Raw genomic sequence first — 26,788 nt, 5'->3', positions numbered from 1 at the left:
TGGCCTTAACAGGCTGTTTTGGTCCACTCCCACCTAATACACCCGGCCCAATCCCAGCTATCCCAAAATCGGATGAGAATAATCAAAATTCTGATGCTGGCAGATCTACATTAAAGAGAAAGAGAATCCACCGCTCTCCGGTATCTGTTACCATTCCATTCCAAAGTGAAAAGTTAGATAATGTCCATATGTCGACTCCTACCCCTGCTCTTGCATCGTCTTGCGATATTCACCTCCAACCGGATGACACCAATCACCCTCTTTCGTCTCCTCTAACGGGTATGAGTAGCGTCGCAAAGGAATATCCCCCAAAATCGAATGAAGCTGAAATCACAACAACAATTGGGTGTTTGATTGGGTTCGAGCTTGAGTCGTCAAACCCGGTGCTCGCTGACGTATTAGGTAAATCAGGTGAGAACAATGTTGCCCAATGAACTTTTTATCGCTAAATATTCGTGGAATAGGAGAAGAATATAAGGTGAAGTGGGTGAGAACGTTAAAATCAAAACATAGAGTTACATTTTTTGCAATACAAGAAACACCAATAATGGATGCAGAATCTATAGATATATTAGCTTGCTGGGGATCTAATGATTTTGGGGCATCTAGAATAAACGCAACAGGTAGATCAGGTGGGCTGCTAAATATATGGGACAATCGGGTATTCACATCAACGGAGGTAATACACTCCAGACACTTCTTAATCAACATTGGTTCGTGGCCTGGAATACAAGAACCCATTGTTTTTGCCAATATTTATGGGCCACAAGCATCTCGGGATAAAATAGCTTTGTGGGAAGAACTGAGCAGAATCAAAAATGAAAAGAAAGGTGTGTGGGTCCTGATGGGAGATTTTAATGTGGTGAGAAGGCCTGATGAAAGATTTAACTTTACATTTTGTCCTCGATCTGCTCGAGAGTTCAACAGCTTCATACATGATGCAGGGCTTATTGAGTTAAAGATGGGGGGACATAGATTTACATGCTTTCGTAATGACGACTCCAAATTAAGCAAACTCGACAGGTACCTCCTGAGTCCCAGTTTCATCGATCTCATACCGTCAGCATCGGTGACCGCCCTTCCAAAGGAATTTTCAGACCATTGCCCCATACTTCTCTCATCCACTTGGTGCGACTTTGGACCACCCTCATTCAAATTATTCAATTCCTGGATGTTGAGGGATGGATTTGAACCAGCTTTTGTAAAGGCTTGGAATAACTTCAGTGGATTTGGGACACCAGACTGCTATTTGGCGGCCAAACTTAGACATGTCGAAAAAGCAATAAAGAAATGGAGGGCGACAGACAGATTATCCGAAAGAAGAGGCAGTAATTATGAAACTAAAACAGATTGTCGACAACCTAGACACGGTGGCTGAATCAAGATTGCTCACCAGGGAAGAATTAATCCTCAGACAAAATAACTATAAAGAAATTGCAGAAAAAGAAAAGATGGCGATATTGGACCTCAAACAGAAATCAAAAATCAAGTGGATGGTAGATGGGGATGAGAACTCTAGGTTCTTTCACGGATATGTCAATAATAACAAAAGGAGGAACAGGATCAATGGAATAAAGATTAATGGTGAATGGTGCACTGACCCATGCAAGATCAAGCTCGAGACTTTAAGCTTTTTTAAAACAAAATTCACTGAAACTTGGCCTTCTAGAGCAAACCTAATAAGCCCCCTATTTAAAAAACTTCCGGCTTCTAAACTTCACAATCAAGAGGCCCAATTTCCCTTGATGAAATTAAGGCATCAGTTTGGGCATGTGGCAATGAGAAGGCTCCGGTGCCCGACGGGTTTTCCTTCAAATTCATAAAAAAGTATTGGGAAGTTCTTTTTGGTGACATCGCAGCGGTAGTAAAATACTTCGAAATACATGGTCGGCTAGATAAGTCTTGTAACTCGTCCTTCATATCCCTAATCCCAAAGATTAAAGATCATCAAATGCTAAGTGACTTCAGACCAATCAGCCTTATTGGGTGCATTTATAAAATTATCGCGGAAATTTTGGCTACTAGATTAAAAAAAGTAATGGGGCACTGTATCGATGAAGTGCAGTCAGCTTATGTTGAGGGTAGAAATATCCTAGACGGGCCATTGATTGTTAATGAGATTTGCTCCTGGGAAAAAAGAACAAAAAGAAAGTACTTCTCTTTAAAGCTGACTTTAACAAGGCTTTCGATTCTATTAATTGGGGATTTTTGGACGCTAATCTCACGCAGATGGGCTTCGGAGGCAAATGGAGAATGTGGATCAAAGGGTGCCTTCATTCATCTCATACATCGATCCTCATTAACGGAAATCACACAGATGAGTTCAAAATCTCGAAAGGAGTCCGACAGGGAGATCCTCTCTCCCCCTTCCTCTTCATCACGGCCATGGAAGGTCTCAGTGTCACAATGAGAGCAGCCTGCCAAGCTGGTGTCTTCCAAGGCATCCAACTGCCACATAGGGGGCCGCTAATCTCACATCTTCTATATGCGGATGATACACTGTTTGTAGGTGAATGGTCCAAACACAACATAAAAAACCTCGCAAGAATCCTACGTTGTTTTCTTGTGGCTTCGGGACTTAAAGTCAACTTCAACAAGTCAAAGGTGTTCGGAGTGGGAGCTTGTCCGCAAGAGGTGTCTCGCTGGGCAACACCCTTAGGTTGTGAACCATCGATATTGCCATTCACGTATCTTGGAGTCCCCGTGGGCGCTAACACGAGGCTCATAAAACATTGGAATCCAATTGTTGATAAGTTTCACAAAAAATTGTCGTCATGGAAGGCGAAAACGCTCTCATTTGGAGGGCGATTGACACTAATTAAATCTGTCCTTGGTAATCTTCCAAATTATTTCCTGTCTCTCTTTGTCGCACCTGCTGGGGTGTTGGAGAAACTTGAAAAACTTAGGAGGTTTTTATGGGGTGGATCCGAGGGCAATAAGAAGATTCATTGGGTCTCATGGGAGAAAGTGATAGCTAGCAAGGATGTTGGAGGTTTGGGTGTGGGATCTATAAAATCTCTCAACACATCCTTAATTGTTAAATGGTGGTGGCGGCTTCGAAATGAGCCCGATTTACTATGGGCCAAAGCCATCTCAAGCATTCATAACCTCGCTAATAAACCTGATAATCAATACTCCATGAAATCAACTGCAGGGCCTGGAACAATATTGCAAGTATCGAAAAGCAACTAGTCAAAATAGGCATCCCTCCCATCGATGTCATAAAAAAGCATGAGGTGTCAAACGGATACTCATGGACCTGCAGCCTTACGGATGATAGGAATTACCAGGTGCGCGCACTTAGACAGGTGCTTGAAGTAAACAATAGTGTAGACGCAAGAAAATTCTGGTGGATTAGAGAAGTACCAATCAAAGTGACATGCTTTGTGTGGACGGCAAAGTTAGGACGAATCCCCACTACCTAGGCTCTATCCACTCGAGGCATCAGTCTTCCCTCTACATCTTGCTGCCAATGTGGACATAATGATGAAACAGACATCCATGTATTGGTGCAATGCCCATTCGCAAAAACTGTTCTGAAAGGGATATTTCAATGGTGTCAAATTGCATTGGTAGACTTTCAATCGGTAAACGAGGTTCTAGATTATGCTTCAAATTGGGGAAATTGCCCAAAAAAGAAGAGAAGACTTATGGCCATTTGCTATGGGACTTTATGGTCTATATGGAAGGCAAGGAATGAAAGAGTATTCAACAAGAAAAAGGTGTGTGCCATGAAAGTTGTTGATATCATTATATCATCGACTTTCTTATGGTTTAAGCATAGAAATGAAAAAAACGATGTCAAATGGCCAAAATGGATTTCATATCCATTCAGTAGTATGTAATGGTCTTTGTTTTACTTTCTTAAACTTGTACTCTATTTCCCCTTCTTGCTAGGTGGGGTTTGCTTTCCTTTTATTTATATATCTCTCTTTTGCCGGTTCAAAAAAAAACATAAGCCCTTTTTAAAAGGGAGTGGGATGTATTATTGTACGGAACTTAACATAGAAATCATAAAATCTACAATTTTTACAAATAAATGCATATTGCCCTTCACGATTACATACATTAAATTAGAAATTCTTTAAATATAACTACAAATTACAAAAACGAATGACGGCGCTTATAATTTACTGATATAAAATGAATTCACCTACATTAATTTAAAAAAAAAACAAATTAATACAACATATTAGATATGAAAAAGAACTAACAAATTTATAGATTTAAACATGTCAGGATAAGATTCAAGTTTACCTTAATCCTGTTCTTAGTCATACAAAACCACTCATTGGTAGGCATATCAGAAAACAAAAATAGCTGAGAAAATACAATTCAAATTAATTTACAAATGAAATAACAGAAATATGATTCGGTCAAATACAATAAAACTCTAAAATCATCGAAATAAAAAATGACAACACACCTAAACGATCTAGGTGCAATATTTTCATAACGTCCAATTTATTCAAAACATCGGCCAGTAGAACACTAAAGTTTGTTTGAGGAGGATCATTTAATAGCAGAGAACTTTGCCACCTTTACCCAAAATGCCAACCAACTTCTGACTGACTTTAAATTTACAATTAGCATATTTTTATACATCCAAAACAATTGAGACCAAAACTTCACAAAATAAAACCACCTTCAGTAATACATTCAAAAACAATTTATACCAATACATCCTTTTAGAGAAAAAAATCATTAACGCCAATAGTGCATACAACCAAAGCAAAAACACATTGACTTGATGCAACCTCAACTATTTTTTTCATACAGAAGTTGACAACTTGACACAATGAAAATACAATGCCAACAGAAAAAAATAACCATTAATGGCGATTGAAGAGCGAACGATTGCTAGTCAAAAGAATTAAGAAATTACATTATTTAAAAAATATACATCTCCATGCCTAATAAAAACCTCCCTTAAACGCCACGTGTCCATCTTTTAGACTAGCCTTCTGCCACGTGTCATCTTTTTGTTCAACCCGGTTTTGGTTTCCCGCTCTAACTTCTCTCTATGTAACGCTATGTCCGATTTTTATTTTGATTATTATTTATCCCATAAAATCAACAATAAATCTTTCGTAAATCAAGCTTATTGCAAGAAATCAGGAGCACAATTTTGACTGAGATCTTCTATCGTCTTCCTATGTATAAGACGATGTGCTCTTTAGGGTTTTTTTATTGTGAGTGCTACTGCTCTCCAAAATCCTAATCGATCATCTATCCACAACCTCGATAGGTAATTGAAAATAAGTTGTACTTTGTTTTCCATACGTCTTTTTTTTTTTTTGTATAATGGACTGCTTCCTTCATATGTCTTTTCTTCCTTTGATTTTTGGGTCTCAGCCTGTTTCATCTGTTCGTGTATCTTTTTTCATATTCATCTCTTTCAATTGAGTGTTTATGGTTCTATCTATATTCTTTGTAAGGAATAATGATTTTTCTGATTGGCTTTCATTATTCACAAATTCGTCAACTAAAATTTTCTTTGTTAACGTTGTTTATAGACAAACACACCAATTGTTCGACAAAATTCCTCAATGACGTATAGGCGCTAGGTATGATTTCTCCACCATGCTTCTTCTCATAACCCTAACTCCAATTTCATCTCTCTTGCTCTCTGTTATCTTTTCTGGGTGTGCCGTCGCCCATGTTTTTTTTGGCCGCTTTCCATGGTCATCAATGTTCATCAATTTCCCTAACGCTTGAATTTAAATTTCCCACGTTTGATTTTTAGGTCTATGTTCATCATTTTTGTCACATTTTTTTGTATTTTAATTTTCTAGATCCAAACGGAGATGATGAAGCTGAAGCGTGAACCGATGATTCCGTTACTTACATAAGGTTTAGTTATGGTGGAACTATGCCCGGACCTCACTTTTGGTTTTACTTATGGTTGGAAGACATCGATAACACACAGTAATGACATTCCGTTTATATTCAATTGTTTATCTTGATTTTGTTTTCTTTGATTTTAAGGTATGTTATAATTAGGGCCAGAAAAATCTACAAGTCGCCAAGGTAAGAGGCTTTTTTGCAAGGCTTAAGAGATGAAAAGTGAATCAATACAAGATGGCTTGTGGTGTTTCTTATTGTTTAATGTTTTAATTGAAACTCAGTATGGTGTTTTTTTGGTCTATTGTTTCTATGCATGTCCTGGTTCAAGATATTTTACTAAGATAATCGTAACAAACATCGAAATATTGGCTTCACCATAGCTTCTGGACTTGGAGGAATAGTGTGTTGATCAATATTTTTGTGCATGTGGTTTCAGGGATGCATGAAAGACAACGTGATCCACCCACTAATGGGTAAAAAATGTTTCAGGTTAATGAAACTTGCACTTGTAGATATCTTTAACCCACTATCTCTTGAGTAAATCAAGATGAACTATTATGATATTTTAAAAGGTTTCACTTAGCATAAAATATGGTGATGTTTCTAACCATGTACACGAGTTTTAATTAGAAAAATAATGAAATAAAAATCTTTAGAAGTTCAAAATAGCTCCTTCTGTGTTGCAATCATGGGCTGATGCAACCTAACACAACAGAAAAATGCACATTATAATTTTGTTTTGGGTTTTTTGTTTTGTATTATGTTTTAACAGCTTTTATAGGATTCCAATGTTCCATTTAATTTGACATAGTTTCAATATCATGATGTTGTGTAGGATATTAGGTTTTGATCTCATTGACAATGATAAATTTAGCCCATTTTTGGACGCTTTGGGTTGCAATATCTTGAAGTTATATGGGATGTTTGCAGGTCTATTTAAAATCTGATTGGACTCTATGTTTGAGTAAAATTACACACATACCCTTACTTTTATTAGCGAGAACTATTTCAGCCATAAATTTAGCATAATTATGTTGTATATTTTGTATTTACTGTACAATATATGTTCCTTATTTAGCTCTTTAGGTGATTAGACTTTCCTCAATTACCCCCCCTGTAATCTTGTATATATACTGGCTCATATCAATGAAAGGGGCATCGAATCTCAAACACTTACATGGTATCAGAGCTAAGGGCTCAATACCAAAGCTGATTTCTTTCACAGCCACGACTGTGCAACCTTTTTTCCTTTCTAATTTTTTCCCAGCAGCCCCCTGTCTTATCATGTCATGTCCGGTGAAAATCAGACAAACCCTACAAAGGCAATCCATCCCGTTTACACTGTTACCAACATACAGACCAAAGTAAGAGTACTTGATGGCACCAAAGTCACGTATTCCTCCTGGGTTCGTTTGTTCAAACTACACGCAAAAGGCTACAAAGTTTTGTCTCATATTGACGGAACAGCATCCCCTGCAAAAACAGATCCAACATATGACACTTGGTCAGAAATTGATGCTATTGTCCTTTAGTGGGACCATATCCGATGATCTTCTTGGTCAGGTCCTTGATCCAGACTCTACTGCATACGATGCCTGGTCCAAACTTCAAAACATCTTCCTAAATAACAAAGGTTCTCGGGCAGCAGCCCTAGAACATGAGTTCAATAACTTGACCCTTCGAGCCATGACATCCCTTGAAGCGTACTGTCAACGACTGATGGATCTCTCCGGGCAACTAAACGATGTAGAGTGCCCTGTCAACGAGAAACGCCTCGTCCTGCAACTAGTCCGTGGATTGCCCTCTAAGTTTGACACCGTGGCCGCCTACATCAATCAGAACTCTCCCACATGGGATACTGCCTGTTCGATGTTACAACTCGAGAATCAAAGACAACGAGCCCGAGATACTCGCTACTGTTGATCATGAATCAGGATCTAACCCACCACCAAGACGTGGGGATTTCACCAACAAAACTCGTCCTTCCCAGCAACGTAACTCCAATCGCCGATTCCCACCATCTCGCTCTCAAAACAGGGAAAATCGAGCACCTCCTAGTCGCCAACAACCTGTGCACCAGAACAATCGGCACAATCTTCCTCCTGGCCAGAATCGCCCCCCATGGTCCACTTATCCGCCTCCTTATTGGGCTGCTCCTTGGTGGGCTTCACCGCTACCATGCCTATATCCTACTCAGCCTGGTTGGGCCTCACCTTGGCCTGCACCTCCCACACAACAACAACAAGGTCGACCACCACAAGCCCATATTACAGAAGTAAACCCACTGGAACCATCAGAACTTGGAGCAGCTTTCTCGGCAATGACTTTGGACCCAAACGATGAACAGTGGTACATGGATTCAGGAGCAACCACTCATCTTACTGGAGATGCAGGTAAAATCTCAATTCCAAGTATGTCATCTATAAAATCGGTATTTGTTGGAAATGGTAATCAAGTGCCAGTCATTGGATTAGGGCACTCCCTTTTACCAAACCCACATAAACCATTTCATCTCAAAAACATTCTTCACACACCCAACGTCATCAAAAATTTAATATCTGTACGTCAATTTTGTCGAACTAATAATTTATCTGTTGAATTTGACTCCTATGGTTTTTCTATAAAGGACTTCATGTTGGATTAGTGTCTAAGTCCATAACTATAATTGGTATATACTTGACCCGACCTGGCATGGTCCATTTGGGTTGCATGGCATCGTGCATTTGGATAGACTAAAATGAGAGAAATAACACTTAAGGTTTATTAATATATTATAAGTTCTAATATATTAATAAGAATATTTAATTAGTATTGATCAAGAATTAATTTAGAATTAATTAAGTGATCAAAAGAAGACTAATTAAATATATGGGTTGATTGTGTAAATCATCCATACTTATATAGTGGGCTAATGCTCCATGGATTATCAAGTTGGGCCAAAACCCATAGGATGCTCTATGGATGCTCCATGGTGTATTTGAACCCATGGATCCAAGGAAATGGAAAGCCATGACAATTAGGGTTTACCCTAATTGTAACAACTATATAAGCATCTTATTCTTGCAAAATCGGCCACCATGTATGCATGAAGAGGGCAAGCCGATTTCATTAAGTAATGATTTCTCTCTAAGTTATTCCAAGTGCATATGATGTTGTGTGAACCATTTGAGGTGTCACATTTGGGGCACTAGGCTCTTGAGCTCCATGGAATCAAGCACCAAACAAGAGGTATGTAACTCTACTAGAATTTATATTATGTGTACTTTATATTATACTAGTTAGAACAATACCTTGGAAAATTGATATTTGCATGTATAATAGAGAAAACATAGATCCAAGGTATTTAGGGTTGCATGTACACCATAGGAGTGTTAGAATGCTCAAAACCCAACACTTCAACACTGGGAAGCTCCTGACGAGGCACAATAGCGATGGTGACCTCTACCCCTTCACAAAGCCAGAAACAACTCCAACTTTATCTTTTTTTTATTTCATCTAGTTCATCCTTTTGGCATTCTAGACTAGGTCATCCATGACATTCCGTAATGGATTTTCTTAGTTCAAATAAACATATCTCTTGCAATAAAATTGATCGTTCTTTTGTTTGTCAATCTTGTCAAATTGCTAAGCACAAACGCTTACCTTTTCCTGCCTCCACATCCACCAGAATAAAACCCTTTGACCTTGTCCATGCCGACTTGTGGACATCACCACTCCGAAGCAACAGTGGTTTTAAGTATTATCTCATTCTGATTGATGATTTCACCCATTTTATATGGGTGTTTCCACTCAAATACAAATCTGAAACCCATGAAAAGATAACACATTTTCACAAACACATACAAACTCAATTCAACACTACATTCAAAACTCTACAATGTGACAAAGGGGGAGAATTTGACAATCACCAACTTCATCATTTTGCATCTACAGTCGGTCTTCATATCCGTTTTTCTTGCCCCCACACTTCCCAACAAAACGGAACAACCGGATGCATGATTCGTCGTATCAACGAACTCATGTTATCTCTTTTAACCCACGCCTCTCTACCACCTTATTTTTGGGTCGACGCTTCCACACTGCCACCTATCTTCACAATATCCTACCCACCAAAATACTTCACAACCGTACCCCAACCTCCGTTCTCTATCTAAAAAATCCCACATACGACCACCTACGGATTTTTGGTTGCGCTTGTTACCCCAATCTTAACGCCACACGCCAACACAAACTCTCCCCACGATCTATTCCTTGTGTTTTTCTTGGTTACCCAGCCCAATACCGAGGCTATCGCTGCCTTGACATCTCTACGGGTAAAATTATCCTCTCCCGTCATGTCACCTTTGATGAAAATACCTTTCCCTACGCCAATACCACACCTACACAGCCACATAACTACTCTTTCCTTGACACTGACCCATCCCCACTTATTTACCAACCACACATCACAAATAACCAACCTACTATCCCAGCTGACCCAACACCACCAACCTCACCACCACCAACCACCTCTAACACACATACCACCTCTCCACACCAGCCTACTCCGATTGAAACCTCCTCAACCACTCCCAGTCATTACCCGCTGACCTACACTCGCCGAAACCCACGACAACAATCCACCCACCCACCACCAACTTTTCAACACCCAATGACAACCCGCTCTCGATCTGGTATCACAAAACCAACCAAACCATTTAACCTTCATACCACCACAACCCATAAAGTCATATCCCCACTTCCAAAATCCTACAAATATGCCTTATCTGATCCAAACTAGCACTCCGCTATGACTAATGAATAACAGGCTTTAATAGATAACAACACATGGGAATTAGTACCAAGACCCAACAATGCTAATGTTATACGGTGCATGTTGATTTACCGTCATAAATTTCACGCTAATAGGAATCTTGAGAGAGACAAAGCACGCTTAGTCATCAATGGAAAATCTCAACAAATCGGAATAGACTGCCATGAAACATTCAGTACCGTCGTGAAACCTACCACTATTTGGACCGTTCTTAGTCTTGTTGTATCACGATCATGGCCTATTCATCAACTCGATGTAAAGAACGCCTTCTTACATGGGGACCTCAAAGAAACCGTGTATATGTTCCAGCCTCCCGGATTTGTAGACAAGCAAAACCCAACCCATGTATGTCGATTACAAAAATCACTGTATGGGCTCAAGCAAGCCCCACGGGCATGGTATCATCGGTTTTCCACATACATTCAAACATGTGGTTTTAAAAGCACTAATAGTGACACTTCTCTATTTGTTTTCCAACACAGTGCAACAATGGCGTATCTCCTTCTTTATGTCGATGACATCATGTTGACTGCATCTGACACCACTACTCTTCGGTACTTCATTGATCTTTTATCCAAAGAGTTTGCAATGTCCGATCTTGGCCCTCTCCACCATTTCCTCGACATTCAAGTTCAACACAAAAATGGAGGATTATTTCTTTCATAGGAACAATATGTTAATGACATTCTTCACAGGGCCAACATGCAAAATTGCAAACCATGCGCTACACCCGCCGACACCAACTCAAAGCTTAGTGCCACCATCGGCAACCCAATGCAAGATGTATCTCTATACCGTAGCCTCGCCGGGGCCCTCCAATATTTAACTTTTACCCGCCCTGACATTGCATACGCCGTTCACCAAGTCTGTCTCTTTATGCATGCACCAAGAGAACCGCACTACAATTTCTTAAGTCACATTCTGAGATATCTAAAAGGCACCACCAATCATTGCCTCCACATCAATCCCTCCAAGTCTACTAAACTTACCGCTTACTCTGACGCTGACCGGGGGGGGGGGGGGGTTGTCCGGACTCACGTCGGTCCACGTCCGGCTATTGCATATTCCTTGGCGACAACCTTGTCTCATGGTCATCCAAACATCAACCTACTATCTCCCGATCAAGTGCCGAAGCTGAATACAAAGGAGTCGCAAATACAGCAGCTGAAACAACATGGCTTCGCAACCTGCTTCTTGAACTCCATCTCCCGTTGCGCCAGGCCACAATCATATACTGTGATAACATTTCAGCGGTCTACCTTACACAAAACCCAGTTCAACATCAACGCACAAAACATGTTGAAATCGATATCCACTTCGTTCGAGAAAAAGTGCGTATGGGTTCCGTAAGTGTCCTTCACATCCCAGCAGATTACCAATATGCAGATATTTTCACAAAGGGATTGCCACGTCAACTCTTCACCCGTTTCCCCTCCGATCTCTCTATTCGACCATCTACCGATTCGACTGCGGGGGAGTATTAGCGAGAACTATTTCAGCCATAAATTTAGCATAATTATGTTGTATATTTTGTATTTACTGTACAATATATGTTCCTTATTTAGCTCTTTAGGTGATTAGACTTTCCTCAAGTACCCCCCTGTAATCTTGTATATATACTGGCTCATATCAATGAAAGGGGCATCGAATCTCAAACACTTACAACTTTATCTGTCTTCCTATTATTCATAGTTTTCCAAACACTCACCTTCGGAGGTGATTGTTACAACTTCAACAAGAAAAGACATCTATTTACACTCTTTATCTTTGTTTTTTCTACCTTTTTTTATTAAAATAAATGAATATTATTCCAATTATAGCAATGAACTATCAAAGTACAATGTTACAATACGGAATCCATCATCTGATTTTTATGTTGGTTTGAATTGTAAACAAAACAAGCATCAAATTTATTTTTGAAAGTTTCTATTACACAAGATCCCAATTATAGAAATGTACTTTCAAAGTACAATGCTATAATCAGATATCAATCATCTTTCAATGTAATTTTCTCAATACACGTGTGTGTGTGTGTGTGTGTGTTTAAACCTGTTTTGTGGGTTTTTTTTTCTATAAGTTGACTTTAAATTTAGTGTTACATGGATCATTTTATGCAAATTTAGTATGTTTATATCCTATAGCAGATATAATTCATGTAAATTAGATTTATACACAATAATGATTTTTCAAAAATTTCCTTTGTTTATTAGATGAACACACATTAATATACTTACGAACAAAACATCCAATATTGTTTAAAATTAATTGTTTGTAAATTTATTATTAATAATTATAATTTTTATAATCTATGTTATTTAATTTTGTCAACCGTGTAACACGGGTTATAACCTAGTATACATATAATTACTATTAAATGTAAAACATTTGGATAAATATTTGTAGCTAAGTTCCAAATCTGACACATGCTAAGGTAACTTTCGTGCTTATGTTTACCAAAAATTGATTGGTTAAATGCTAATTAAATGAAAACAACCATGAGAACAAAAAGACCAAAATGGCTATTTTTACAAATTTGACAAAAAACTCAGATGGAAACTGAACCTATATTTTCCCATTTTAATTCCAAAAAAGTCCAATGAAAATTAGCATGTCGTTTTTTATGTTTAGGACTAAGAAAACACATATTAGTCTAAGACACAAAAATAGCTAAGAAGGTGGATAAAATTACTTTGTTAGCAATAGTAGTTTTAAAAGAGAACAATTAAAAAGACAAGTGAATGTGGATGTACGTGATTATTAGACCTGTCAATGGGGCGGGTTTTGACCCTGATTCGCTCCAAACCCGTAAGAATTTTACGGGTTTGGATTGTAATTTTCGATTCGTTTACCCGTTTACGATCCATACCCGTTTACTCTTTTAATAAATGGGTCGGGTATGGATCATTGTCGACCCGCTCCACTTATAACCCGCCCCATTATATATATATATATATATATATATATATATATATATATATATATATATATATATATATATATATATATATGACAACAAAATATACCACTCGATGTCTAAGTAAAATATGATTTTTATTGTATTGGACTTTGGGTATTAATTAATGTACATCTTGTTTAAGTACACATTTTATATTTTTGAGAAATATTACTTTGTGGAACACATAAAAATTATGAAAATTTAATATTACAAAAGGGTCGGGTTAATGGGTCGGGTATTCGTTGATTCGGTGGATACAGGTATGGATTCGACTATTCAAGACCCTGAGGGTTATTGGAGCGGGGCGGGTCATGTTTTTATTTTTTTAAACGGGTTTGGATCAAGGGTGATTCGCTCCAAACCCGCTCCATTGACAGGTCTAGACGTACTTCTATATCAAAAAAGCGTATTCGTAAAAATATTTGGAAAAGGAAAGGATATTGGGCGGCGTTAAAAGCTTTGTCATTAGGGAAATCTCTTTCTACTGGGAATTCCAAAAGTTTTTTTGTACGACAAACAAATAAGTCCTAAAATATTGGAATAATCGGAATGGATTTGACTCACAAATTTGGCTCAATACTTTTTGAATATGAAATTAACAATGGGCAGTCCCTATTCTAATCAATAAGAAATAGACCAGGTTTCCATCTTATAAGATGTCTAAAAACAAATTCTTCTGTTTATGGAGACCTTGAAGCAAGGAAATCCACTGCGACGAATCTGATCTATTGAAACGAAATGGGAAAGTAACTACAAATTAGTAATAGAAAGACCATTGAACTTTAGAAAACTTATGACACTACTCTCAATCACTCATCGCCAAACTTTTCCCACATAGGTTCACACCACTATATAGTCGGTCACTATATAGTCGGTTTTCTCCCAAAACCTACATCAAAAACTACTGAACCAAAGTAAAAAAAAAACACAGTTCAGTTATAGTTAAACACACACAATCGGGACAATTTATCATGTAAATAGTTAAAAACACATACACACACACACACATATATATATATATATATATATATATATATATATATATATATAGAGAGAGAGAGAGAGAGAGAGAGAGAGAGATTCACCAGAAAGTTAATCAACCATCTTAGTGTTGGAATTAACCCCTTGGACCTGGTGCAAAACAGAAAACAGAGTAGAAGAAAAAAAGAACAGGGGAAGCTTTTGGGACAATTTTCTGGTTTTATTTTCAGGTGATCGAACTCAAAATGAAAGGAACGTACTGCATAAAGCAAAGAAATCCCTAAAAGATAGCAACAACCTATCCATGATCTACTGCTACTAAATGAAACGAAATTGATGGCCTACATGGCCTTTTACTTATTCAAACATAAAAATTGACTAAAATGCCCCTGAACAGAGTCTGAGTCTTTTGAACACGTTTGGATTAAATCCAACATGCTCTCCCTTAATCCAAAGTGTTCAGGTCATGCCATTGCTTTGATCTTCAGAACTTGTTACCTGTTGTACTCCCAGCAGGTCTCTCATCTCCAAAAACTGAGTCTTCCCCATTGACTTAGTAAATATGTCAGCTCTCTGTTTCTTACTGCACACATGCTAGACAACAATGCCTTTTTCCTCCACTTGTTCACGAATGAAATGGTATCTCGTGTCAATATGTTTGCTTCTCTCGTGGAATACATAATTTTTTGCCAAGTCCAAAGCAGACTTGTTGTCAATGTACAACACCGGTGCCTTGATCTTGCAGTTAGTTACTTCACTTAGCAGTCCTCTGATCCAAATCGCTTGGCATGTGGCTGAGGTGGCTGCCATGAATTCTGCTTCACAGGATGAAAGGGTTGCACAACACTGCTTTAATGATCCATATGTGACCAGGTTCTCATTTAGATAAAATGCCATTCCACTCGTGCTTCTTCTATCGTTCACATCTCTTGCTAAGTTGCTATCAGTGTACCCGGTGATAACACTTTCTCTCTTACCCTTGCCATAGACCAGACCATAGTCTATGGTCCCTTTCACATACCTCAAGATGTGATTCACTGCTTTCATATGTTGAACTGTGGGTCTCTCCATGAATCTACTTACCAACCCAACAACATAACCGATGTCGGGTCGGGTATAGGTCAGGTATCGCAGTGCACCAACCACGCTTCAATACTCCGTGACATTAACCTGTACTCCATCCTCATCCTTGGTTAGTTCCAATTTAGGTTCCATTGGGTACTTACAGCGATTGCACTCCTCCATTCCAGTCTTAGCTAGTATTTTCTTCGCATATGCTGTTTGCTTCAGAGTGATTGTTCCTTCATGCTGATGGACTTCAATTCCAAGATAATATGAGAGTTTTCCTAGATCACTCATCTCAAATTCTCTGTTTATTAGTTCTTTGAAGCATGTTATCTCGTTGTTACAATCACCTATAACTATGAGGTCGTCTACATACATGCCCACGATCAGTGTTTTTTCCATTTGTGTTCCTTGTATATACAACATATTCTTGCAAGCACCTTTTGAACCCAATTTTCTTGAGATACTTATCGGGTCTTGAATTCCAAGCTCTTGGTGCTTGTCGAAATCCGTATAACGCCTTGGTTAACTTGTACACCTTGTTTGGTTGATCATGATTCACAAAGCCCTCCGGTTAGGTCACATAAACTTCTTGTTCCAGCTCACCATTTAGGAATGCAGATTTGACATCGAGGTGGTGAACAACCCATCCGTTATTACCTGAAAGTGCAAGTAAAATACAGATAGTTTCCACTCGAGCCATTGGAGCAAATACCTCATCAAAATCGACGCCTTCTTTCTGGACATATCCCTTCGCCACTAAACGAGCTTTATGCTTCAATATCTTTCCACTCGGATCCTTTTTCACCCTTGTAGACCCATTTGAGCCCGATTGCTTTTCGACCCGGTGATCTACAAGAGTCCATGTTTTGTTCTTTACAATTGCATCAAGTTCACATTTCATTGCACTATTCCATTCATTATATTTGCTAGCTGTAGCATATGTGGCTGGTTCTTCACAATCATTCAACAGCAAAATCTGTTCACGTTCATCATATAGATCAGTTAGAAGTTTGTACCTCTTAGGAGCTCCTCCATCAGTAGAGCTTGACATAGTACTTGTGGAGCTGGTTGAGCTTTCTGGTGTTGATGATGTAGGTGTGCTTTCATGTGGGCTAGGTTGCCATATTGGATCCTGTGAGGTCTCGACTGTTGGCATCTCCATACTTTGATCATTCAAATCTTCATGGTGTACAGGTGTGTAGGGTTCTGGCTCACTGAATTCTCCTTCTACTTCCAATGGTGAAAGTCCCTCAACAATGAAGGTCATTCCAGGTGTAGCCTTGGCTTTCTTTGCCTTTCCCCATGGCCAGACCTTGTATTCATCAAAGCAAACGTCTCTCATGATGCTGATAGCACCAGTGTTCGGATCTAGTAACTTGTAAGCTTTTGTTCCCGTCTCAGTTCCCAAATGAACCATCGCTTTACTCCGATCAACAAGTTTACTAAGATGTGTACCGGTCACCTTCATATGAGCAACACATCCAAACACCTTTACAAGTTCGATATTAGGCTTTCTTCCGGTCCACATTTGATACGGGGTTGAGTTCTCTAGGGCTCTTGTGGTTACACGGTTTAAAATGTACACCGCATTACGCACTGCCTCACCCCACAATGTCTCAGGAACTTGCATGCTTTTGAGTGAGCTTCTCGCCATCTCCACAATAGTACGGTTGCGTATCTCCACCACTCCATTCCGTTCAGGGGAGTATAGGGATGTGTAGTGTCGTATCAATCCAGTTTCTTCATAATATGAGGTGAATTCCTTTGAAAGAAATTCCCCACCACGATCTGACCAGAGCACCATAATTCTTTCTCCTATTTCAGCCTCTACCACTGCCCGAAATTTCTTAAACATACAAAGTGTTTGGTCTTTTGTCTACAACAGGTAGACTCACATAACCCGACTAAAATCATCAACTAAGAAGAAGTACCTGTTCCCTGCAGGTGTGGGTGGTGAGATTGTACCGCAGAGATCCCCATGTATCAATTCCAATCTCTTCTTTGCTTTGAAATTAGTATGATCTGGGTAAGGTTTTCGTGTTTGTTTGCCTACTAAACAGCCTTCATACATCCCTTTAGGGCTTATTATCTTTGGCAATCCCTATACCATTTCTTTATCTGACATGAGCTTGAGTGCATTGTAACCCACATGACCCATACGTGCGTGCCATAACTTGCATGACTCATTGCTAGTTGCAATTAAGCATCTTGAGTTAATGTCTTCTAACTCTATCTTGTACAATCGGTTGATTGATTTCTTGACCTTCATAAGAATTCTACCTTTTATATCATGGACCCATAGGTATGATCCGAGCATCACAATTCTGTTACCGCCTTCAGCCAATTGACCCAAACTTATAATGTTGGTGCCAAGACTCGGTATGTAGTATACGTCTCGCAGTATACGGTGCTCACCATTCTTACACAGGAACACTATTGTCCATCTCCCTTCGATACGAACCCGTGACCCGTCTCCAAACCTTACTGAACCTTGAATAGACCGGTTGAGTTCTTGAAACTTGTCCTTTTGACCCGTTATGTGGTTACTTGCCCCATTGTCCAAGTACCACATGTTCGATTTGTTTGGTTCAGCCCATGTTCTTCTCAACTTTGGAGTTACATTTTCCTCATTCAAAAACACTTCTTTCACCTTGTCACTTTCATGAATTGTGGAAAGTAACAGAGCTGGTTCCTCTAGGTCTTCTCGGGTTAGGTTCGCCTCCTGATTTCTTTCTCATTCTCGACGTGGGTTTTGACATTCTGCAGCAAAATGCCCAATGTCCTGACAATTGTAACATCTCACTGTACTTTTGTCACGATCATTGGAATGACCACAACCCCCATTGCGTTGATGATGATGTTGGATTAATGTCTAAGTCCATAACTATAATTGGTAAGACTTGACCCGACCCGGCATGGTCCATTTGGGTTGCATGGCATCATGCATTTGGATAGACTATAATGAGAGAAATAACACTTAAGGTTGGTTAATATATTATAAGTTCTAATATATTAATAAGGTTATTTAATTAGTATTGATCAAGAATTAATTTGGAACTAATTAAGCGATCAAAAGGAGACTAATTAAATATATGGGTTGATTGTGTAAATCATTCATTCTTATATATGTGGGCTTGTGATCCAAGATTCCTTATGTTGGACTAAGTCCATGGGGTGACCCATGGATACTCCATGGAGGTTAAAATCCATGGAGCATAAGGAATGGGTAAAGTTATGAGTTACATGGTGTAACCCTAATAGCCACCATATAAAAGAATCCCATGGCTAAAGAAATCGTGCACTAATGTGTGAATATGAGGGCTAGACGATTTCAAGGAGTGTTCCATTTCTCTCAAGTCATTCCATGTGCATTTGGTGTTGTGTGAACCATTTGAGGTGTCACACTTGGGGCACTAGGCACTCAAGCTTCATGGAGACAAGCTACATCAAACAAAGGTATGTATTCTATCCATTTGATTACCCAAGTATCAAGTATTGTATGCTAGATAGGGTAATACCTTGGAAAGTTCATAATTGCATGTATAATAGAGAAAACATAGATCCAAGGTATTTAGGGTTGCATGTACACTTAGGAGTGTTAGAATGCTCAAAACCCATCAGTGGTATCAGAGCCAAAGCTTGTTTTCTTGTTATACTTGCAAAATTAGCTGAAAAATCGAATTGTATTAGTTTAAAAGTTATGCTAATTACTTGAAAATTTTTTTGATGTGAATTATCTTTGTTCATATGAGTTTATTAGATTAATAGAAAAGTTAATTGATTATGTGTTTTCAATCCATTTTAATCTAAGAGTTGATTCTAAAATGTGTTTTTGTAACTTGTCCTCAAGTTATATGAAAAGTCACATTTAAGTTTCATAAAACTCATAAAAAGTTGGCAATGGTTACAAAAATGAAGAGTCTTGTCCTCATTAAATGGTTTTATGACTCCATAACTTGTCCTCAAGTTATGGAGGTTCAAGAGTCACTTCATTAAATGATAAAATGTGTAACCTTAATTAGTTCCATAAGTTACAAAAATAAAGAAAAGTTACATTCTTTTATTAGTTTAAAGTCTTCCATAACTTGTCCTCAAGTTATGGAACTTGAAAGAGTTTTTTTTAATTAAAACTACTTTAAACACATAAGTTATGGAATTAATTAGTTTTGAATATTTTCAAAACTTGCCCTCAAGTTTTGGAATTTGTAAAGTTTTCCCCATGAATACTTTAACTCCAAGTTAGCCCTTAGAATTTTAAAAGTTAAAATTCAACCCTTATACTTTATAGTATTATAAGTTAATAATAAATATATGTATAAGAGCAAGTCAGTCTTACCGTTAGTAGGCCTCATTCACGAAGCCGATCTATAAGGGGGGTATAAGGTTACTGCCTATAAAATGACAGTTTAATGGGTGTCCACTCTCACCCACCGCTTCCTTGACTGGTGGAGGGTCGTTAGCCGAACAGGTAGGACAAGGACTATAATTCTCCCTTCATTATAAGTATAATGATAAATACTAAGTAACTAAACACTTATAAATTCCCAATCTTAGTTACTTAGGAAAATGTGAATAAGGTGCTAATCCATGAAATTACACTTTGCACTTTGTTTAAGCTGTTAGTGGAGCGTGTGTGGTTAACCAGCACACTAACCTGGACTTAACAAGGTAGGCAAAGGGTAACTTAATGTTTATCATAGTATCGTTGGAGCGTGTGTGGTTAACCGACACATCGATTGAGGGGTAAATATTAAGGGTACCAAGTATATTTGCATGGTTACTTCACACCTTGTTTTGTGATCCTCGGCATCCCAGTCACAAACCCTGAAGGGCACACTCGAGATTGAAACATGTCATTGAAAAGTTAAATGAATCTCAAAAGAATCTAGGAGTTTCAAAACCAATTAAAACCTAATAATACATTTCGTTTATCTTGGTGGAAATTGGTGAATCGTCAATCACCTACCTTCAAATATTTTATAGCTTGGATTACGGCATCCCTCTTCCAAGTTATAAAATAGTTTGTTGGGTCCTAGCCTTAATATATCATACTGGGTGTTATATTAAGGACTTAAATCAACTTTACGTGAATTTCTCCCATTGTTGATGTCTGGTTTAGACAACAATGATCTTCCCAAACCAAGCTTTCCTAATGAATATGACTTCCCGAGTTTGGCTCATGGAAGTCATACTTCTCTTCCTCCACCTCCTCCAATTATTCTCCCTAACCCACAAGTTCAAGGTCACTTAATGATCATATCTATTTGCTTGGTGCTGCTGAATCAGCAATGATTTGGAACGATAGTAAAGCAAATTTTATTAGAAGATTAACTTCCCAAAAACTTTATGGACAGTGACAATGGTGACACTGGAAATCCAGAAAAAGCATTCTCTTCCCAATGGAAAGGGATTGGCCATAGTCAACCCGGTTGACCAAATGGTAAAGAGAAAGGCTAAGTCTGAGTTAGTCTCATTACCAAAGGGTCCATATGTTTATTTTGCCAAAGGAAGGGGCGTTGATTGCAAAGCTGCCAAATTTACCTAAGGATGTTAAAGTCAATAAGTTTGACTCTACATCAGGTAGAGCCCATTATCTAACTCTGTTAAGTTCTATTCTGAGATCCTCATTACATGATGTGACTGGGTCACATGTTGATGTTTTAAGAATCAAAGAATAGAGAGAAATCTTAAAGGAAGTATATGTTGATTCTGATCGCGAAGGTGGATTTCGATCGCATCAGAATTTTGAGCAAGGAATAGATAACAGCAATTTTCCATGTGGATTGTAAGGATAAGTTTTTCCGCAAAGTTTTAAAATAAAAGAAAATTGTTTAATTTTATTTATTTGAAGTATCCTTACAATGGCATTTGTGGAAAATTGTTGCTTATATGATTCCACTGACAACAATATTGGAAAATGGATTTGATTCTTTCATTTGTGGTAATGTCTAAATTTACTAAATCAGGAAAGTTCCTCATCGCCCAAGTTTCAATTGGACCGAAACTTGGAATCATGCAAGTTGAATAGTATGATGAATGAGAATTTTCAAGCATTGGAAAATCAAGACTAATTACTTGTTCACATGGATGTGTGAGTCAAGTGAAGGACTAAAGGGATCGAGTACACATTCTTGTGCACTGGTCATGTCCACCACAAAGCTCGTTAAGACTATTTGATTTACTAAAGTTTAGTAAATATGGTTATACTTACAAGTTTAAGTATAATTCTGAAACATTGGAAAAGTCTCAATGTATGGCAGAACGAATGAGAAGAATCAAATTAGGCAGAAAGATAAAAGTTTTCTCAAATCTGAAAAGATGGGAGAGTACTTTAGTATCATGTTTTATGATCATATTAATGATTTAAGAACCACATCACAATTGGTCTTCTAAGGACATCTTAGTGCACTCTTATGACTAAGAAGAGGAGTCATGAATTGTTGAAATGGTTAAATCAAGAAGATGTGTCATACTTCGTTTCAAAACAAGTCTTAGAGTCATACTCCAAGACTATAAGTTGAGTGGCATATCTTAAAGAAAGGTTTATAACACTTGTCAAATGTAAGAGTAAAAGTGTCCTACTCTTGTACATTTGAAGTTGGTAAGTTGTGATGTTTTGGATTAAACAAAGACCAACTAAGGCCAATTGTGTGAAGTGTTTGTCTTGATAAAGAATCTGCACTATCTCTTGAATATTTGGCAAGATAGTCTTATATGTCAAGAGGACAGTGGGAGTCTTAAAGATCCTAAAAAGAATTTCAAGAACTAATCAAGAATAAAACCTGAGGTTCTTCACTAGCACACGACTTGAGGTTTATAACCTATCATGTTGACATATTCTATGCCCATTCCAGTTAAAGTTGGCTTTGCATAGGAGTTCTGAAAGTTCTCAATTGGTTGCATAACAACTTGGAAGCAATGGCAGGCCCTGTACTGCCAGGTGGCAAGAAGTTAAGATTGCATAAGTTCAGTCCATATGAGTTTGGATTTGTCATTATCCTTGTCTTGTGACTATGGTTTTGACTATTCACATGGATAAGAACACATACACCATAAAATCTAAGGGTCATAAGGTTTCTCTCCGATTCATGAAAATGATGGTGAGGAAACACTTCCACCAAGTAGATTTGAAGCAGATGGCAAAAGGTCTAAACAATTGAGACTATGATTACAACATCCCTTTTCATAGTTCTGAAATTGTTTAGACACACATGCATGCTATCTAAGGAAAGGTGTATGATTTTGATAAAGTTTTATCAAAGAATCTCGTATCAGAAATCTGAACTTTGGTAAGGAAGTCAATAAAGTATTGATTTCTAGAAGTCGAGCTGATTTCTGAGTACATGTCAAAGCTAGTGGGAGCATAAGTGTTATGCTAATAATCATCATGTTAGTGGGAGCATGATAATTATTGTTAGTGTTGCAAGTTAGCAATGTTAATTATAGAAAACAAAAGTTTCAATTCGTGAGGCTGCAGGGATTGAAAAAGTTGTTTTGCTATAATTAAGGGAGAGGATATACTTCATTTCAGTTCTAAAGGCTTAGATTGAGACCTTAATCATCTTTAGTCAAGAATATATATATGAATTTCATGTTGGATTGGTTCAACTTAAGGAAATTCTATATATTGCGTTCTCAAAATTCGATTATGATTACGGCATCCCTCTTCATAGGCAAAATTTGAAAACATGGCAAATAAAAATATTGTAGCAAAAGACTGGTCTAGAATCATGTCTTTATGTGAGACATCATGAATCGTGTACCATTTGCTTTGGGTACAGGATCGATTGCATGTGCTATAATATTTTTCATTTCTAAATTTTTCCAAATGCCCAGAGGCATTAAGAAGGGAAAAGGTCTAGAATTGGATATGACTAAAATGATTAAGCAATTGTCGAGGACAATATGAGGTTTACCAAAGATTGGTTGCTCAGGGACAGTTGGAAGTATAGTGCTAATTTTGGAAGGACCATATTGACATATTCTGAAAAGAGGCATCTCTTATTCAGAAGTGATAGTCAAAATGAGAATATGGAGTTGTCTCCATAGGTGGAAGTTATCTGTGTAAGATTAGAAAACTTAATGCAAGAAGCATGTCCAAAGCAATGTACTTTGAATATGAGACTTAGTTTCCATGGAGTTGATCTCCATTCGAATACCTTATAATGACTGTTGACAAGTCTTTGTGACTTTGTACATATTCATTATAGGAGGGTCAGTGCATATAAGTTTAAAATCTAAACAGATTTCGATAAATGATAGGAATTTGAAATTCTCACATTTTTCGATAAGGATTTGGGAGTGTGAAATTAGAATCATTGAAATTATGTTCAATTGGTTTATTTCACAAAGTAAGGATCATAGACAAACATAGAGTGCATACTTGGTGTATGGCAAAGCTATTGTTTAAGAAAAACATAGTGTACATGCTTGGAGCATGGGACAACTAGTGTTTTTAATTCAAGTATAAAGTTGATAAAACCGAAACAATGAATAATGAGTAATAAGTATGGTGATAAATAAAAGTGTTTATTTATATTCATAGGGTTTGATACCATATTTGATTCATTTATTCTTGTGTTTCACTTTGGATGTTTTGACTTCCAGAATAACTAAGTCGCTCTTCCTGAATGATTAAGTTATTCAAACCATCCACAGTCGGTCATATGTTGGAAGTAGATATGAATCAAGACTGTCATGGGTTGGTTTGTAGAGGTCCAAGTTGGTGGACAAAGTGGTGCTACAACACTCATGAGTGCTCATAAGTTCTGAGTATTGGATTCAACCCGCGCTAATTTGAATCACTTCATGGATTTTATCACGAGTGATCATGAGACGATAATATCTTATATTCTTCAAACCTAGAGATATGAGTTGTTACTATGAGTTGGTTGTACATTGATTGCATGAAAACGCATTCGGTAACTCGATGTTATAAAACGTGCCTTTGTGTATGATTCAACAAGTAGTAGAACAAGCCATATGAGTCGAAGTTTATCCATTCCTTTTACCTTCGGGATAAAAGCGATATCTGTGGGCCCCTCGATGATTTAAAGATGATACATGTGAGTGCTTGGCCAAGCCAGGACTGATTTGATTTGTTCAATCAGTCAGTCATCATGAATCGGAAATCGGGAAACAACAAATGGACAGAGAGAATGATTGATAATCCATGTCTCAGTCCATATGATATCTAGAATGGAGGAATATATGATCCCTTATCTAATGGACAAGTCATTGACAAAGGTCAGAGTTCATCGACAAGGTCAGAGTTCGACAGAAGCTTTTGAGAGCTACGATTGCTGATCGGTTCCTGAAGTCATACGCAATAATAGTTTTAGACTTATCCAAGTGGGAGACTGTTGGATTAATTTCTGAGTCCATAACTATAATTGGTAAGACTTGACCCGACCCGGCATGGTCCATTTGGGTTGCATGGCATCATGCATTTGGATAGACTATAATGAGAGAAATAACACTTAAGGTTGGTTAATATATTATAAGTTCTAATATATTAATAAGGTTATTTAATTAGTATTGATCAAGAATTAATTTGGAACTAATTAAGTGATCAAAAGGAGACTAATTAAATATATGGGTTGATTGTGTAAATCATTCATTCTTATATATGTGGGCTTGTGATCCAAGATTCCTTATGTTGGACTAAGTCCATGGGGTGACCCATGGATACTCCATGGAGGTTAAAATCCATGGAGCATAAGGAATGGGTAAAGTTATGAGTTACATGGTGTAACCCTAATAGCCACCATATAAAAGAATCCCATGGCTAAAGAAATCGTGCACTAATGTGTGAATATGAGGGCTAGACGATTTCAAGGAGTGTTCCATTTCTCTCAAGTCATTCCATGTGCATTTGGTGTTGTGTGAACCATTTGAGGTGTCACACTTGGGGCACTAGGCACTCAAGCTTCATGGAGACAAGCTACATCAAACAAAGGTATGTATTCTATCCATTTGATTACCCAAGTATCAAGTATTGTATGCTAGATAGGGTAATACCTTGGAAAGTTCATAATTGCATGTATAATAGAGAAAACATAGATCCAAGGTATTTAGGGTTGTATGTGCACCATAGGATGTTGTATTATACCAAAACCCAACAGTCCAGTCATGCTGAAGGCTCATATTTGTGTGCTTTGTTTGTTTTGTAGTGTGTTGGTACTTTGGGGGAAGCTTTGGCTTACAGTTTCAGTTTATTGTTTCAGGTATTTATGAGGATCGTGGGAAAGCGAAGGCGTGATTGTACATATCCTCCTATTTTATGTCATTGGATTTGGGGAAAAATCTGATTTTGAATAATGTTTTTGAAACAATGACTCTTTTTGTAAACAATTGTGGTTAATGGTTAATTTTAAAATTATAAATTTCTTTGATTTTTGCGTGTTACAAGTTGGTATCAGAGACTCGGTTTCAGAGAATTGGATGAACATTCTTTTGAATCTACACTCAAACTAGGGAACTGCAAATGTTTTTAAATGGTTTTCAAAATTGTTTTCAAAAGTAACTAAGGAAGAATGCGATGTGTACGATCAACCAGAGTAAGAACGTATACCCCAAGTTACCCACACTGTTATTTGATATTATGTTTATGTTAGAAGAACATGCTAGTGGTAGGCTAGGGATCTTCAAGAATTGCATGATAGAATTGCCTGATATGTGATGCCTGATAGCCTAGGATTCTTTCTTGTATGGAATTAACATCATTACTGTAGTTTCTTAGTGTATGCATCATAGTTGTACATAACTAAGATTCTATAGCCTGGGAATGTTTGGTTTGGCCTTATTTCATGTTCTTGTCTGATGAATGGCTTAGGGTAGAATTAAGTATTTGATTGTCTATAGGATTCAGTATTATATATGATTAGCATACACGAGTGTTGCATGGTTGGTGGAAGTTTCATGGAAGGGTTATGTGTGAGCAGACGGCTAGTTGAGGAATGTTAAACCTTTCTCTAGGGAGTGAGAATAGGGTGTATGCGTATTCTAGTGTGTGCTGTTAGGGTTGTTGTGACGATCTTTTGAGACAAATACAGGTAGGTGTGGAGGGTAGTATGGGCCCGTACTACCGGAAGCACATGACCCGTACACGTAGCAGGGAAGTC

The 26,788-nt window shown here is 37.8% G+C and overlaps 2 protein-coding genes across 2 annotated transcripts; both read left to right on the top strand.

The window, feature by feature from the left end:
- The first annotated feature begins 547 nt into the window (after positions 1-547).
- LOC145112191 (uncharacterized) lies at positions 548-1,378 on the top strand. Its single transcript, XM_079048392.1, has one exon. It carries the CDS (start codon positions 548-550, stop codon positions 1,376-1,378), a length of 831 nt encoding a protein of 276 aa, XP_078904518.1.
- A 660-nt stretch (positions 1,379-2,038) lies between these two features.
- LOC145112190 (uncharacterized) lies at positions 2,039-3,192 on the top strand. The gene is made up of 2 exons (XM_079048389.1): positions 2,039-2,267; positions 2,510-3,192. The coding sequence occupies exons 1-2, from the start codon at positions 2,039-2,041 to the stop codon at positions 3,190-3,192; spliced, it is 912 nt and encodes a 303-aa protein (XP_078904515.1).
- The last annotated feature ends 23,596 nt before the right edge of the window (positions 3,193-26,788 follow it).

The sequence above is a fragment of the Lactuca virosa genome, chromosome 5 (genome assembly GCF_052849685.1).
Source record: "Lactuca virosa cultivar CGN04683 chromosome 5, Lactuca_virosa_CGN04683_v6, whole genome shotgun sequence".
NCBI classification, from domain to species: domain Eukaryota; kingdom Viridiplantae; phylum Streptophyta; class Magnoliopsida; order Asterales; family Asteraceae; genus Lactuca; species Lactuca virosa.
This window is presented reverse-complemented; position numbering and strand designations above follow the sequence as displayed.